The following is a 17,206-nucleotide window of genomic DNA, read 5'->3' as shown; positions in this document are numbered from 1 at the left end:
CGCCCACTTGGGTCGGCGCACACTTCCGCCTCGGGGACCCGCACTGGGCCGCCTCGCTCAGGCTTCCCAGCATGCCCCACGCTGTCTCCCTGGCAACGGCGCCCAACAGCCGTGCCGGGAGGTCCTGGAGCTCGGCGGCTCGGCTGCACCTACGTGAGACCTGCCCAACATACGTCCCAATTACTGGTGGGACTGTGGGCGTGTCCCGGCCGCCGCTCCTCAGCCCTCGACACCGAAAGGTATGCGAAAGGCGAAGGGCGCTCCTCGGGGCGTGCCGGGCTCCCCAAAGCGGGGGAAGGTGATGGCTTCAGGCTGCCCCAGCCGGGATCCGCATCAGTGGGCCTTCATGCCTTCACTTCCCTCAGCTCCTTTCCTCCCGGGTCTGATCCAGTCTCCGGAGAATCAGTGTTGCCGGCGCCTTCTCCATATAGGTTAACCCGCTTTGCGAAAATGTAATTTTTTTTTTTAAAGTAGTTGAGGCAAGGAATGTTCGTTAGACCTTTAAGGTTAGCGTTCTACTTTAGCAGAATCTGGTGTCAAATTTGCTTCCTCTCATTTATTACCAGTGAGAGAACTACTTGACTTCAACCTGTGATACACTCTCCTTCCCTTGCCTTTTGCCCCCAACCAGCTAGTTTTACCTCCAAGGGTCAGTTTGCAGGAGGTAACCTCTCACCTTTCTCACGGTGCCCATCCAACTTTATAAATCTTCTCTTCCCTCCTCTCACCACCCCCCCCCCCTTTTTTCCCCTCCTTTGGGCAACAGTCGGTCTGCTGGACGCTTGTTTGCCTTAACAAACCGTATAGAACACCCACTCTGTGACGGGAGCCAAGGATACAAAGATAGGGTGTGTTCCTGACGCTCAACTTCATTCACAACCTTCATGAGGTGGGGGCGAGGGAACGTTGACAAATGAACAGATAGTTCTAGAATCTAGATGGCAGGTGACCTACTAGGGTAGCTCTGTGGTTGCACAGAGCCGATTAATGGAGTCGATGGCCTAAAGGTGGACTGGGGAAGGGGGTGGCAGGGCTGAGTCTGGGAACCTAGTCCCAAAGTACTCTGAGGGCCTGGCCAGACTGCGTAGATGACATTGCTGGGTTTAAAAGCTCCTTTACAGGGCGCCTGGGTGGCTCAGATGGTTAAGCGTCTGCCTTCGGTCATGATCCCAGAGTCCTGGGATCGAGTCCCGCATTGGGCTCCCTGCTCTTTGGGAGCCTACTTCTCCCTCTGCCTCGCTATCTCATGAATAAATAAAATATTAAAAAATAAACGTTATTAAAAAAAATAAAAGCTCATTTACAAATAGGAGTCCATGGAAGATTGGACTTCTCAGAACTGTTCTGTCCTTCACTAAACGTTATCTCATCCCTAAAATAAGGAAAATTACTGGGTGATCGGAAGGGTTCTTTTCGGTTGAAAAGGCTCAGTCCATATATTTTTCTTAACACCTTAATTTGGCCAGAAAGTAGCACTTTTATGGGAGCACAGAAAGCAGACAAAATACACATATAGAGGCCTGCTCTCCAGTTGTTTTTTCAATAGTAGATTCCACTAGTATTTTCTGTGATCTTGATATTCTGACATAATTTTTTATTTATTCAGAGGTTTTGAGGTATGGGCCCCAGCTCTGAAGTTCCAACCCAATGCTGTTGTTGTTTAGTGTGAGCTCATAGCCACCAGATGATTTGGTTTCTTTCTTCCCTTTTTTTAAGGTTTTATTTTTAAGTAATCTCCACACCTGACATGGGGCTCAAACGCACAACTCCGATATCAAGAGTGGCATGCTCTACCCACTGAACCAGCAAGGCACACCCCTCTTTTTAATTTTTTTTTTTTAAGGCTGGTTACTAGAATACTTCTCACTGGCATCAGGTAAAACTTAACTGATTAATGCATTATTTCAAGAAGAAAAATGCTGTAAATGGACATTTACTGTTTATGCTTAAATTTGAGGATTTTTGTAATTGTCACCACCATGTGAAGCTTGTTGTTCCTATACCCCAAACTACACAGATAGCATCTTGTTTTATCATTATACACAATAAGTTTTTGTGTTAGAGCTTTGGAATAGTTGAATATGGGAACTTGACTCCAAGGCATAGGCAGTCTTCAATTTAAAATCATGTTTTCTTAGATTTTAAACAAAACCCACTTTTCATGATAACTAACAAAACATTTTACATTTTGATGAAATAAAAGTGATTTTACTGGGCATACACTCATATGAAGCAGTCCTACTTTTCATAATCCTGCTGTATATTTATAGTTCCTTGAGGAATTACAACACATTTATATTCAACTATCATAAAATACAATTTGTGGTTTGAACCGCATTTGCACACTTCTTGTTTCCAATCCAGAGTGATTACTCTATACACAGTGTGTATAATAACTTCAGAAACTGGACCAGAATTTGTTTAGGATGGGAAAAAAATTCTGAAATCTTTATTCCTCTTCACATCTCTTCTAATAAATGCAAATACCATGGTTTAATGCCTACAGAAAAAATTCTATGCTAATTTCTAGTTTAATCCGAACTCACTATTTGTTAATCAAAACAGACATAAGGTGGGAAGAATTACAAAAAGATTAATGCAAATGTATAAATTTAAGGAAATTATAGTGTTCTTATATTTGGATTTTTTTAAGAAGTAGGTGGGGAGTATAAATCTTAAACAGATTGTTTAACTGTAACTCACTTTTGCCATATTTGGATATATGAGGGAAGGCTCTCTCCTTTTTTTTTTTTAAGACTTTATTTATTCATTTGACAGAGAGAGGGAGAGAGCGAGAGAGGGAACACAAGCAGGGGGAGTGGGAGAGGGAGAAGCAGGCTTCCCGCTGAGCAGGGAGCCCGATGCGGGGCTTGATCCCAGGACCTTGGGATCAGGACCTGAGTCGAAGGCAGATGCTTAACAACTGAGCCCCCCAGGCACCCCAGGGAAGGCTCTTTTCTTGTGGAAAGACTGTCTTCTACTAGAATCTGCCAGTATCACTACCTTTTAACATTTTTCTCTCAAGTCTTTAAATATGGTGTCATTGAATCCACTATTCAAGGTGCAGGTATCAATGTCAAAAACTTAACACCTATTGTTAGGAATACTTCAGCATTCTTTAGACCTGATCTCTGGTCTTTTCACTTTTAAAGGATTGACCGAAGCTACTTGGATGAATTTGGCCATCTTCTAGGAGACTTGAATGTTAAATTTCTATATACAAATAAGCCAGTTCTCTCTTGTTTGGAGCAATGCTGAAATTCCAAGAGGCTGCTAAGTGTGCGAATGGATCAATAGCCATTTCTACTTATCCAAAGACCTTGATTGCAAGAAGATATGTGCTTCAACAAAAACTTGGTAGTGGAAGTTTTGGAACTGTCTATCTGGTTTCAGACAAGAAAGCAAAACAAGGAGAGGAATTGTAAGTAAAAATACTTCATACAAATTTTGAGTTGGCTGCCCTGTATGTGTAGCTCTTAGCTGATTAAGAACATGGAGTAACCATTTGCTCTTTGCATTTAAGATTCTAAGAATTTAGTAAGCGAAAGAAAAGCTTCTTGAATGGTGTCTTCAGATAAGATTTTTAAAAGCATTTCAGCAGGTGAGTGAGGTACCCAAATGACCTAGAAAAGGGAAATGGGATAGATGAAGTGAAAATATTATTTTTATGCATCCCAGAGTCTCAATTACAACATCGCTTCCACTTAACTTGATTGGGACTTCTTGAATGAGAAAGTAAGAATTGTTTATAATCATGGCAATTTTAAAAATGTTATGAAATGCAAATAAATGGTAATTCATACTAGAGGTGAATGGGGTGTACTAAGGGAAATATGGTATTAATTTTTTTTGCTTCTATGAAGGAATTTTTCAAAGCCTATAGTCATACAGCTCACAAATTAGACATTTAAACCAAACAGGGGCTCCATCTAAAATTAGCTTAATAATATTGAGGACCCTCTTGTTACTTCCTTTTCTTTGATTTTGATCGGACCCTTAAACTTTCATACTAGAGAAAAACTCATAATGCTGTTGGTTGGTATGATAAGGATGAATCTTCCTTTCTAGCTTGAAGTTGTTTGAATTTGCTACAGTGAAAAGTTAGTTGGAATTGAAGTTCAGATGAGAAACTTGTACATCAGAAACACAGGAAAAATAGAAAGCAGAAGGAAGAATGATCCAAGACATCAGCCCTTAACTCCAGAAGAATAGACTTCCATCCCATAATCTATTCTTTTTTTCAGAGGTTTTGAGGCTACTCTAAATTCTTTCAGCTTCTGCCCATTGGCTTTAAAATCAATGTGATAAACATGTTCTACTTCTTAACATTACATAGGAATTATAAAGGTAAATGTTGATGCTACTATTTTATTTTCAAAATCAACTTTTTAAATGGTCTCTATATCCAGAAGTTTAAAAAGTAATTATCTAGAATTCATAGTTTTCAATAAATTCCTACGTGAAGAATAGTGACAGTGCTGGCACTTTTCTGGTGTCCTTAGAGCATGCTTCATGACTCCTATCAAAAAGAATTCTTCTCCGTAAATCCTAGAAGTATGATTCCAGCCATGTAGAATAGGATGATAAATTTCTGAAAATTACTAGAGTACCTTTATGGAAACATTGAGAGTAAAACCTAAATCTGACCCAGAACGTGTAAAAGTCGCATTGTAAGTGATGTGGGGCCAGAAGCAAATGGTCAAGAATTCTTGAGACATTTTTGGTGCAAAAAGGTGCTTTTATTATAGCACAGGGTTAGGACCTGTGGGCTGAAAGAGCTGCACATTACTGTATGAAGCTGGTGGTTTTATGGTTAGTGCTCAAGGGGGAGGGGATGTTCAGGGAGCATTAGATCATAAACGTTTTCTTTGAATTTCTACTTGTAAAACTACTTTTGCAAGATAAAAAAAAAAAAAAGAATGTGGCAGCCAGTATGTATTTTATCTTTATTGAAACTATGCAGGCTATAGGCCAGCCCCTGGGCTAAAGGTGAACATTTTTCTGCTTCCACCCCGATCATAAAGACTATATCTAATTTTGGTTTCTTCAGTGAGTGAGGAATGTGAAGAATTTTAAGAGAATTCACAGGAGGGCTAAAAAGTTGAACAAAGGGATACAAAATAATATATATGAAGACCAAACTTAAAAGCTTCAGACTTGAGATGGTGGGTGAGTAAAGTGTGTAGGTGTTGGGGGGGGCAGGGGGAGAGAAATGAGAGAGGAAGGGGCTGGTTGGCTGGGAAGTGATTTGTCAATAACTTTTCCTGTACTTGCACTACTACTCTGAAAATACCTAACTTGAGCTGAATATGGCAGATGAAGCCTAGGTGTGTGGAATGAATCCAATAATGAGGATAATTGATAAATTATTTGATACCACGAAGTCTAGTGTAGAATCTCTTGAAAAAGAATCATCATCAGAATCTCTACAACATATTACACACAGGCTACGTTTAGCCTTCAGATGTTTTTTGTTTGGCCTGAATAGTGTTTCTTTTTTAGTCTAAATTAGTTGCTAGTATTTTAAAAGGGCAGTGTTGTAAAAATCGAGCTTTTCATTTCTCTTGGGGAAAAATACAAACCAAAAGATTTGGTGACATTTGCTAACATATGGGCTGGAGGTGGGTAGCAGCCACCCCCTTTAGTTAGACCCTGTGCTCTTTAATTAGCCACGTGCTGCTACTCTTCACTGTCTCTTATACGCAGCTGTATCACACCTTTCTACTACCTGCCTGTCTTTGTAGACATTTGATTTTAGATCAATTGATTTTAGAACTCACTGCTAAAATCATGAAGAATCATGGCTATGGCTGCTCACAAAATCCTAGAATGCTAGAAGGAAGGCTGTAACTTGTCACAGTTAAGACCACAGGCTTTGGAGGTGAACAGGTCAAGATGTAAAGCCACTCTTGTTCTTTTTATTTTTAATTTTTTTAAATTTTTTATTGTTATATTAATCACCATACATTACAGCATTAGTTTTTGATGTAGTGTTCCATGATTCATTGTTTGTGCATAACACCGCCAGTCTTGTTCTTAACTATAAGATTAAGGTTATGCAGTTTCCTAATCTGAGCTTTAGTTTTCTTATCTGTAAGATGGATGTAATACTTCATAGGATTGTAATAGGGTTAAATAAGATATCTATCTATCTATATGTATAAGACATCAAGATAAATAGATAATTATATAATAAAGATTACATAATATATAAATATAAGATGTACTTATAAATAGATAAAAATTTATTTGTAAATAGTTGTATAAAATATAGAATATTATCATATTACCTTATGGATATCATTCAATAGCAGTTGAGATTCATTTTATTTGTAAATAATCCAAGTTAAAGGAATAATTAAAGGAAGCCTAATAAAACTTTGTCTAGTCACCACCCAATAACTGCATTTGGCACTCTCTATTAAGTGGAAGTTTTTCTTTTGCATTCTACTTTTAAGAGAGAAATCTCTCAAAGCAATCTGATCTCAAGCATGTGATTTTAAAATCTTATTCAGGGATCTTTCTTGAGATTGTAGCAATTCTGTTGTCATCTCTTCTTTTTTTATCTCTATGACTGTCCAAAAGCAACTGATCCTCAGAATGTTTACCTTTTAGCTACATAAAATAGCAGCTCATCAGTGATTATGTTTAATACATGTACAGAAGCAGAAAATTAAACTCATATTTTTTTAGATTCTTTCCCCAGAGTGTTGACAGTTGAATCTTCAATTTGTGAGCAAAGCACATTAATTAGTACCACCCATTCGCCAAGCAATTTGATTAGATAAGGTTTTAAATCGTGCTTTACATATTAGGCCATAAACATAGGGAATTGGTTAATGTCCGAGATGGGTAGAAAATAATACTTTCTAAAAAGATTTCTATGATGTTTTGAATGCTGTTCCCTTAATAGATCAGAGTAGATCTGACTCCACACCCCTAATCTTTTGAGATTATAAGGAAAGTGTATCATAACCTTATATACCAGACTATGTCTTGGTATCCCTAGTTAAAAGAGTGACTTGGATATACCATGAGTCGGGAGATGGTCTATAGGACACTTATTAATAGCCCATGTGAAATCTAAGTTTATGTAATATGCATTTTTAGATTTAATCAAAGAAATAGGAAATAGCTATTGAGAAATAGGAATAGCTATTCTTTTCCATCAGAGTATTGCAATTTATCATTATGCCACTTGGGGGCAGCACTCTACCATTGACATTTTTCATACACTGTGAATTTGTGCATTTTTTAATTACAATGCAAGTACCACATTCCTTTATATTTTTATTGACTTTCTGCATTAGCTATGGGATTAGAAAAAAGCTACAGGCATGACATTTGATTAATGTGTGTTTAGTGAGAGTCTTCTTTTTGGCATAAAGATCTGGCATTCCTTTTTTAGTTCACAGTAGAATAAAATTTAATTTAAAATGAGTATTGAATGGCATAGAGGTTTTTTTATTCTGCATCATGAAATTTACGAAACAATATTTGGGAATATATTCTTTCATAATTATAGAAACTCTGGTCTAATAAATGTAAGGATATGATAATGTTAACTCATATTCGTAAATACTGTTCTAATTCTACTTCATAATTTTATATTTTGGTTAAGCTGTCAGACTCTTTTTTTAAGCAAACCCATAGATTTGGATGAGCTAAGAAATTCTTTGGCCCTTAGCATAGTGCATGTAACTCAGTAGAAAAGAGATGTTAAGGAAGTAGGCTTACCCTAAGATGCATTATTAAACTGCACGTGATTACTTATACATGATTAATGGCCACAGTTGCAATGAATTTCAACATTCATCTTATCAGCATAGAATTCTGGTTATAATGGTGTTTTAAATTTCACCAGCTTAAAATACAGTGACATTATTATTTAGAGTTGATTTGATGCTGTAGTCTTTTAGTTTGTCAACTTTTAAGTATTTATGTATTAAACCTTTGCTTTACATAAAACAACTAGCAAACAGTGTAATGTTTAAACATCTGTGTGGCAGGTTGCTCTCAGAGATGTTGGCCACTGTCCAGATCCCTTCCTAGCTACCTATGGTCTTTATTTTACTAGTTTCGGTGCATTATCAAGAGCTTTCATTTTTTCCCCCTTAGTCCTGTCCCTGTAAATATCCAAATATTTCCTTCTTTAACACTGTACCTACACATTGGCCTTTGCCTAAGTATGGTCAGCATGGTTAACATGGAAATACTTTCTCTCTCCACAGAGCATTTCTTCTCAATATCAAATGTCTACAGCATGAGATAAGGACTAGAGTTAAATCAGAAGAGTTACCAATCCTTAGAGAAGTGTCCTCAAACCTGGGCCCCTGCCTCCTGGGAGAGCTTCTGGGCCTGTAGTAGAGCAGATTTTTACAAGTCCTAACAGGCAGATTTCCCACCCAGCCACAGAAACAGAATGGAGGAGAGGAGGCTAAGAATTGCTGCTAGAATTAGCCACACTGACACCAGAGGGGAGAGGTCCTTAGACCTTAAGAGTAAGGGAGGTAAAAAGTCATAAAGGGGCAACAACAATAATAAAAATAAATAAAAACCCATGACAGTCTGGGTCCATTATTGTCAGATAGCTCTCTTAAGCCCAGTCTCTCCTGAGAGCATCTTAGACTTATGTCCTAGTTCCAGAATGTTCTGTTGAGGTACAGTCATCTATGGGGCTGGAGCCAAGGGGGTCAGGATCTTTGAAGGACAGAACCATCTTTAAACCACCACAGTAGAATCCAGTCTTCAGCTTTTCACCTTAATATACCTAAAGATGGTCAGTGTTGGTAGGGGCTCATGTTAACTAAATTCAGACAAGACAGATCTATAAATCATGATGGCATTTTTTTAAAGGATTTTATTTATTTATTTGACAGAGAGAAAGTACAAGCAGGGGGGAGTGGCAGGCAGAGAGAGAGGGAGAAGTAGTCTTCCCCACTGAGCAGGGAGCCCAATGCGGGGCTCGATTCCAGGACGTTGGGATCATGACCTGAGCTGAAGGCAGACGCTTAACCTACTGAGCCACCCAGGCACCCATGATGACATTTTTTTAATTCAGGGCCTAGAATGAATAGTATCTCTTTTCATGTGCCCTTCCACCATTTTCTGATGCGAGTTCTGGAGAAGCTGAATATCTAATCAGTAGGGGGAATAATTAGACTATTTGCTTAAGCCAAATAAATGATCTCTTCCTCATGACAGAGAACATCGTTCCAAAGTGAACATTTTTCTCATAACTGTCAGACCCGGAGTGTATCTCCTGAATAGCTCTGGATGCACATACGTTCAGTTATCTTTAGGGTACCTCCTTTTCCTGTAATGAAAGTAATGTGCATACATTTTATAAAAAGTGCAGGTGTGCATAAAGCAGGAAAATAATCTATAATTCTGCCACCCAGCTTCTGGTGTTTTCTCTATGTGTTGACAAATATTTATTCACTCTTCTAAGAAAACATATGGCATTGGTCGCAGTGGTTGCCTCAGAGAAGCAAGGGAAGATGAGTGAAGGAGACTTACTTTTCACTGAACGCTTTTTGTACATTTGGAATTTTGTACCATGCGTAAGATAAAAAAAACAAAACACCCATAGAGTAAACAAACAAACAAACTCCACATGTTCATTCAATGACCGTTGATCAGTATTTGCTAATCACCTGCTCTTCATAGAGTCTGGTGGTTCTCAACCTTGGCCAAAGAATGGAATCACAGTATTTTAAAAATACATGTTCAAGTCATACCCCAGTACGTTGTTTTAGTTGGGCTGCACCCCAGGCCTCTGGATTTTTGAGAGCTTCCAGGTGATTTGAATGTGCAGCTAGGCTTTAGAATATCTGGTCTAGTGGGAGAGAAGAACACTAATTGTATAATCATAAGAGTAAAAGTAATTATAAGCCACTCACTGTAGCCACTGTAAAAGGAAAGTCTTGGTTGCTATGAGGAATGATAGACCCATGTAAGCAGCATGGCGCTGGATGAGGCAAGGCTTCCTGAGAATGTGTTGTTTCGGCCAAGATCTGAAGGATGATTAAGAACCAGCCAGTGGTTTTCTCACTTTATTTTTTTCATCAGAATTGCCTGGAGGGCTGTTAAAATGCAGGTTTCTGGGCTCTACTCCCAGAGTTTCTGATTTAGCAAGTCTGGGTGGGGCCTGGGAATTTGCATCTCTACCAGCTGGCCTGCGGACTATACTGTGAGGACCACTGAACTAGACAAAAGGGTGGCAGAACAGTTCCATTCAGTTTATGTATAATTTTGCATCTTTTTTTTTTAAGCACTAAAATATAGATGTTTTCCCATCTTATTAAGTACTCTTTAAAGTGTCATTGTAAATGCTCGCATAATAGTCCACAGTATGGCATTGATATCAGTTAGCTCCCTCTTGTTGGATGTGTTGATTCTGGTAACCTTTTTGAAGTAGAGGTAAAAAAAGTATTGTACTTTTTAGCATGCTCAGAGATTTAATATAATGATTGTTCCAGCATATGCTTTCTGACAGTGGTATAGCCCTGGAAAACTAATGAAGAACCAAGCTTCAATCACTGAGAAGTGATGGGCATTCTGTGCCATTCAACTGAAGCATATTTGGGCAAGTTATGAATTATGACCACATTTGCTGACCTGCTCAGTTGTAATTAGAAAAAAAAAGCCTTCATCCATTTTCAAATTTATTTCTGACACAGTGAGAAGTAGAGAAATCAGTTTTTATATTGTATGAAATGAACGTGAAAAGCCTTCCTTTCTGTGTATAAGATTTCACTGTTTATAAAAAAGGACATTTTTCCTCTTAGCGAATTAATAAATTGATTATAGTAGCCTGACAGTGTAAAAAATAATTAAAAATGAGTAGTAGTTCTTACCAGAATACGTAGATTTTTATAATATTTGAAACAAGCTTCCAGTGACTCAGAATGTGAGAGTAATTTTCTGTTAATTTAATAGCCTTTAGCAAAGCTAGTACTTATATATACTGCACCTACTAACACCTATTTATGGATTTCTGTCTGATTTAATCATTTTAACATATCCTTACTTTCAGTTTTGACTCATTCTAAACAAAACATTAGTAGATTTAATGAGTCCGACTTTGAGCCCATTTTATGTACTCTTATTAAAGCTGTTATTTCTATATTATGACCAGGTGTTCTCTCCAGTGGGTATCTGGGATGGGAGGACCAGGTTATTGAGTAGGCTGAGTTAGTTTAATAGGATTCAGTGGTTATGCAGTGGACTTATGAAAACAATTTGGAGGAAACTAATGATTTCTTTCCATTTTGCCCTCCCAGAAAACAGTTTTCATTGTAATAACTAGGTCTTTTTCCCTTAAAATCTTTGATCTTTTAAGAGAGATTATAATATGAAAGCATATTAAAATTTCTTTTAAAACAGCTCATGTTCTGGAGGATCTTGTGCATTGGTTCCTCTTAGGTAAATGTGGGAAGGGTTAATTTGAACTTGGACTTCACTGTGGGCTTTGCCAATTCTCTGTCTGTAATAAAGTCAAGCTCCTGAGCTTCTGGCCATCTTACAACATTTAAGGTTTGGGAGATAGAAAGGAAAAAGAATAAAATGCAAGGGTGCACAGTTACTTTGATTTATCTCAATCATGGTAATGAAGTCTACATTTTGGGGTAAATGATTTACATTTTCCTGAGGCTGCTTTGTTGCATGTCTTAACATAAAAGAAGCCATGAGCTGCTTTTCTGGTTTTTAATATTTACCGATGGGAGATGACTAATAAATAAAATATTTTAGGATGAGTAGGATGCAGGGAACCCCTCAGTTTCATTTTGGCTTGGGCAAGGAGCCAAAAAAGCCTGCTTTGAAGACTGACTCACCAAGAAGCATTTAGAAAGAAGACAACAGCACACACAAAACCTTTTTTAATGCTTTTTTTCTTGCATTGCTATTATTTGAAAGAAAATAAAAGTGAATTATTGAAAATACCACAGATAGGTTATTGACAGGAAAAGAGTGTACGCAAATTACTATGGTATATTTATTAGATTTTTAGACTTTAAATTCTTTGCTTATCCCCCTCTGTTCTTCTGATGTATTATTTTGTTGGATTTGTGAGCAGGGAAGCTAATGGTTTTGCCAACACTGAATAATATCCTAGAAAATAAGGAATATTATTCATTTAAATGTATGAGATGGGAGGATATCTAAGTTCTTTTGGTAAATAATAATTTAAAAATGTAACTGGATATGCTGGTCCCTTTACATTGTCATTGTTGACTACCCCAAATTTTTTAAAATATAGGATTTGTGTAAGCCTACTATTTTAAATGTCATTTTGTCTCATTTACTCAGTAAGTGAAATTATTAAAAAAAGATTTTATTTAGGGCGCCTGGATGGCTCAGTTGGTTAAGCGACTGCCTTCGGCTCAGGTCATGATCCTGGAGTCCCGAGATTGAGTCCGGCATCGGGCTCCCTGCTCAGCGGGGAGTCTGCTTCTCCCTCTGACCCTCTTCCCTTTCATGCTCTCTATCTCTCATTCTCTCTCTCTCAGATAAATAAATAAAAATCTTTAAAAAAAAAGATTTCATTTATTTATCAGAGAGAGAGAGAGGGAGGGAGCACACAAGCAGGGGGAGGGGCAGAGGCAGAGGGAGAAGCAGGCTCCCTGCTGAGCAAGGAGCCCGATGCTGGACTCAATCCCAGGGCCCTTGGATCATGCATGACCTGAGCCGAAGGCAGATACTTTACCAACTGAGCCACCCAGGTGTCCCCAGTAAGTAAAATATTTTAAGGATGAGTGAATAATATGCCAGAACAAAACTTTACGTGTATAGTAGAGTTCAGCTTTTTCCCCCTAATCAAAAATGGACTTTTTTCAGAGAGATGAGCGGGTTTTTAATGGATTCCAGAGGAACCTCAGTAACCAAATCCAGGGTTTTTAATGGTTGATGTCAGAATATTTTTCAATATTTAATCTTTAACTTTAATTTCTTGACCCAAAGAAAGCATGACACCCTTAAGTATAACCTGTAACTAGCCCTTCTTGTTTTTAGTTCTTTTCAAGTGGCCTTCTTGTAGACTTTTTTCTCCAATAGCTTTTGATGAGTCAAGCTGCCCAGCGCTCTGCCTGACACATGGCAGGCGGTTCCCCTGTATCTATCACTTACTCCAACAGGATCAGCTGAGGGAGGCATCTTCTTTTCTCAGTTTTTCCCTTTCTTAATTGATCTGCTTCTTTTTTTGATACATGCAATGAGTCGTGGGCAATTTTGGCTAGCACCCACCCTTGTAACTATTTTGAACTGAAAATTCAAGTTGTGATTATCATCCACCATTAAAGAACTTGGAGTGAGATACATCTATAATGTAAATGTCAAAGAAATGAGAAGGTGGAAAGCTCTCAGGTTAAAATTAGTTTCTGGGTCACTTCATTACTCTTGAGCCAATTTTCCTGGGAAAAAAAGTTGAGTTGCCATGACATCCATTTCTAAATAGTGAATTTAGAGTGACGTAAGTCACTTAAAGTCAACAGGGCAGAAAAACAACCCTTACGTTACTATTAGTTTCTTGGCCGGTTATTCCTAAGCTTAGTTTTTGGAACTAGTGATTTGTAAATTTATATTTGTATGGGAAATAGACATAGTTGACACCACTAAGTTCTAAAAGTAGCTTGTGTGCTACACTAATTATGTATTGTGTAAATAATTTCAGGTAGTATTAAAAATAAGCAGTTAATATTATATGACATTCATTGCTTTAAAATACCATGGAACTGAATTTCTATTCCATACTTTAACAAGAACACAATCCCTTTTTATTTCTCAGCTGCTTTCATGGCCCCTATTACCTGATACTTATAAGTATGACTGAACAATTATGAAACCTCTGACATGCTGTAGAACATACTTGGTACAGCAGTGCTGTTATTTAGTAATTATGTGAAAAACCCACCTGAAGTTTTACTTATTGAAAAAGCAAACCCTGGGCATGAGGAAACTTTTGGGGATGATGGCATGCTCATTATCATGATTGTGGAGATGATTTCATGGGCATATCCGTATGTCAAAATTTATCAAGTTATATACATTAAATATGTGTAGTATACTGTATATCAATTTTACTTTAATAAATGTGTTTAGAAAATATAAACCCTGGACTATGATATATGAAAGCCTCTAAGATCATTAAACTGGTTGATTTTGCAGTTACTAGTGAAAATCATTGTGAAATTTGGTAGTTTAAGCTGAATGTTGCTTTCTAATCTTTGGGTTCAGACCAGTCTTCTTGTTTTTAGTTCAGAGAAAAATTATAGGCTTTGCTTTTCATGACCTTTATTGAGCAAGTGAGGAAAGAAGTTTAAATTGTATGTTGATCCTCTTGTCATGTGTTCTAGGTTTCCAAATTTCTAAGAGTAGAAAATTTGGAATATTAAAGCTTTGATTAGAATGTGTCTGGGTGTTATAGGCACCCAATGAGTCACTAAATTCTACCCCTGAAACTTTAGTAATATGCATTACCTACTAACATGTATTACCTTTAGTATATGTTCCCTAAATTGGATTTAAATAAGAATGAAAAAAAAAAAAAGAATCTGTTTGGGTGTCAGCTTCCTCAACTTCTCCCATATATGGTGGGCACTCAGCATTTTCATTAAAGCTTGATTGACATTTCCACTTTTCTATTAGTTTGAATTTGGAGAAACCCTTAAAAACCTAATTAGGTTCCCTGCCTTCCCTCAGGGAAACTTTGAGGAAGATTTTTGGTCCAATAGCCCTCCGTTGCCTCACTCTCTTCTCGCCCATCCCATTGGCCTTGCACAAATGCAGATAGTTTGGGTTTGGGGACAAGATCAGCCAGTCTACTTTTTACAAAATTGGATTTGCCATTTGTTGGTCAGCTGCTTTTAATTCATGTTCTCTTTCGAAGATATTTCAGTACAATGATTATTGAGCTCTAATGAGTAGTTTTATTATTTTTAGAATTGTTTTACAAAGGAAAAATTATAAGAAGGATCAATGACAGATGTGATTTGCAAGGCTGTTTAACAATACTTAGGGAAGTAAAGCATTTGGATATTTGTTATGGATGGGACTTGACACATATCTGAAGACTTTTAGTAAGTCTTACTATCTTTAAAGAAGTTGAGTTTTGAGCTCATAAGGGTGAATTACATTAAAAAGTTTTTGAAAACTGAGAAAAGCAGATCATTTCCTCAAGGTAAAGCTTATATTGGCATTATTTTGCTAGCCTGGCATAATCATAAAAACTCTGCATGTGTATGTCTATAATATAGAAAACTATATATATATATATATATACTATAAACTATATATACAATATGAAAACTATATATATACTAAAAGTATATATATAATATGAAAACTATGTATATGTATATGTATACACACACAGGTGCGTGTGTGTGTGTGTGTGTGTGTAGACATACATTCTTGATTTTACAGTTTTTTGGTTCAACACTAGTTTCAGCAGCAAAGGTTTTACTTGGCTGATAGCAAATATCCTTTGATGGATGAAGAATTCAGGGCTCAGTATTTCATAACCACACTTAGACACTGGAGTACCCCGTGGGGATTTCCATTTTATAAAAATTCAGAAGGCATTAATATGGCCCTTCATTGAAAAGCCCACACTGAGAGGCACTAACTATACCCGTGCCTCTGCAGCATGGGGTAATTGTGGGGTGTCCCCTCGGCAGCTCCCCCTGGCTTTTGTTAGGCCATTAGCTAGACTCACTCCAGGATTCCTTGGAAACTGTGTGCCTGCCTGAATAATTTATTACCCAGTGATCAATTATTCATAACTCATTATTACAACCGAAATAAAACCTCAAACCTAAAGGTGGAATCATTCTGCCACTTATGAATATCCAGAAGCTCATCAGGAGATTGCAGGAGAGGTTGAAGTCCATACTGTTGCCACTGCCTGTTCGTTTCTCGGAAGGGATTCCAGAGAGAACAGCCTTCTGAAACGGAGTCAGAATCGATGAACGCAGGAACAGATGACTCCCTGCTGGTTGTGCCGTATTGGTTCATCTATTCATACTGTTTATCTTTTTAATTCTGGCCTTATTTACACCTAGAAATAAAATTTCAGTTTAAGAGAATTTCAGAGACATTTATGGCACTGTTGGTTTATTAAACCACTCTTAGGAAGTAAACAAGGATACAAAACTTGTCCTCAGAGTATCTTTCAGGGTATAAAATGCAGGTACCTATAGTATGTTTTATTGACATTAGCCATACTGCATTTGCTTGTTCCATTAGAGTTATATCTGTATTGTATTTTGTTTATTGGACTATAACTTTAATATAAATAAACGGCACATTTTTTTCACATATATAAAAAGCATTTTAATAAAAGTGCTATGAAAGTATAACCAAAAGAAGCCTAATTGTTATTCTTTTTTTTGTATTCAGGAAGTATAATAGGAAATTTTTTGGCTGCAGCTAGACTGATTATTCCTATTTTTTTAAATAATCACCAAGCTTTTAAAAATATGTTGAAAATAGTTGGAGAGTTTGAAATTCCACTTACTTTGGGCTGTAAAGCAGAGGTTTGCCCTTGGGATTTGCCTTGCCCTTGACCACTCTGGCATGGAAAAATGGGCAGAAATCTGTGACGCTTCACACTTGGGGTTGCCATTTTAGTTTTGTGCCATTTTCTTTTTTTTCTTTTTTTTTATTTGACAGAGAGAGAGACACAGCGAGAGAGGGAACAAAGCAGGGGGAGTGGGAGAGGGAGAAGCAGGCTTCCCGCGGAGCAGGGAGTCCGATGCGGGGCTCGATCCCAGGATCCTGGGATCATGACCTGAGCCGAAGGCAGACACCTAACGACTGAGCCACCAGGGCGCCCCAGTTTTGTACCATTTTCTGTGTGGTCACTTCCACATGTAAGTTAGTACTGATTTTGTGCATCAGAGTTCTAACCCCAGCTTATAGATAAAAGTCCCAAACTGTTGAGCAAGCATTTTTTAGTAGAGGTTCCAGATTTGTGTTGATATTGGTTCTTCAAATGGAATGAAGGCTATATGTTCAAACAAGTCTTAAATGGCCTAAACCCATGTCTTTCACACTGAACTATGTATATGATGTCCCAGATGATCCACTAAGCAGGAATTTAAATATGGATATAGTTTAACTATTAGTTAATAGTTTATTTAGAATAATAGTTTAGAATAGTTTATTCTAAAAATGTATGGATATTTTTAAAAAATTTTAGGTCAGA

At 37.5% G+C, this 17,206-nt stretch overlaps 1 protein-coding gene across 1 annotated transcript in view; it reads left to right on the top strand.

Moving 5' to 3' along the window:
• Positions 1–162: 162 nt before the first annotated feature.
• Positions 163–17,206, top strand: part of NEK11 (NIMA related kinase 11) — a 243,807-nt gene continuing 226,763 nt past the window's right edge. Inside the window, 2 exon segments of the mRNA XM_028099169.2 lie at positions 163–239; positions 3,153–3,421. Of these exon segments, the coding sequence (XP_027954970.2) occupies positions 3,252–3,421 (170 nt within the window). The 5' untranslated portion in view covers positions 163–239; positions 3,153–3,251.

The sequence above is a fragment of the Eumetopias jubatus genome, unplaced genomic scaffold (genome assembly GCF_037043125.1).
Source record: "Eumetopias jubatus isolate StellerSeaLion01/CBP00866 unplaced genomic scaffold, mEumJub1_p1.0 scaffold_1, whole genome shotgun sequence".
Classification (NCBI taxonomy): Eukaryota; Metazoa; Chordata; class Mammalia; order Carnivora; family Otariidae; genus Eumetopias; species Eumetopias jubatus.
The sequence above is the reverse complement of the archived record's forward strand: the minus strand, read 5'-3'. Positions and strand labels throughout refer to the sequence as shown.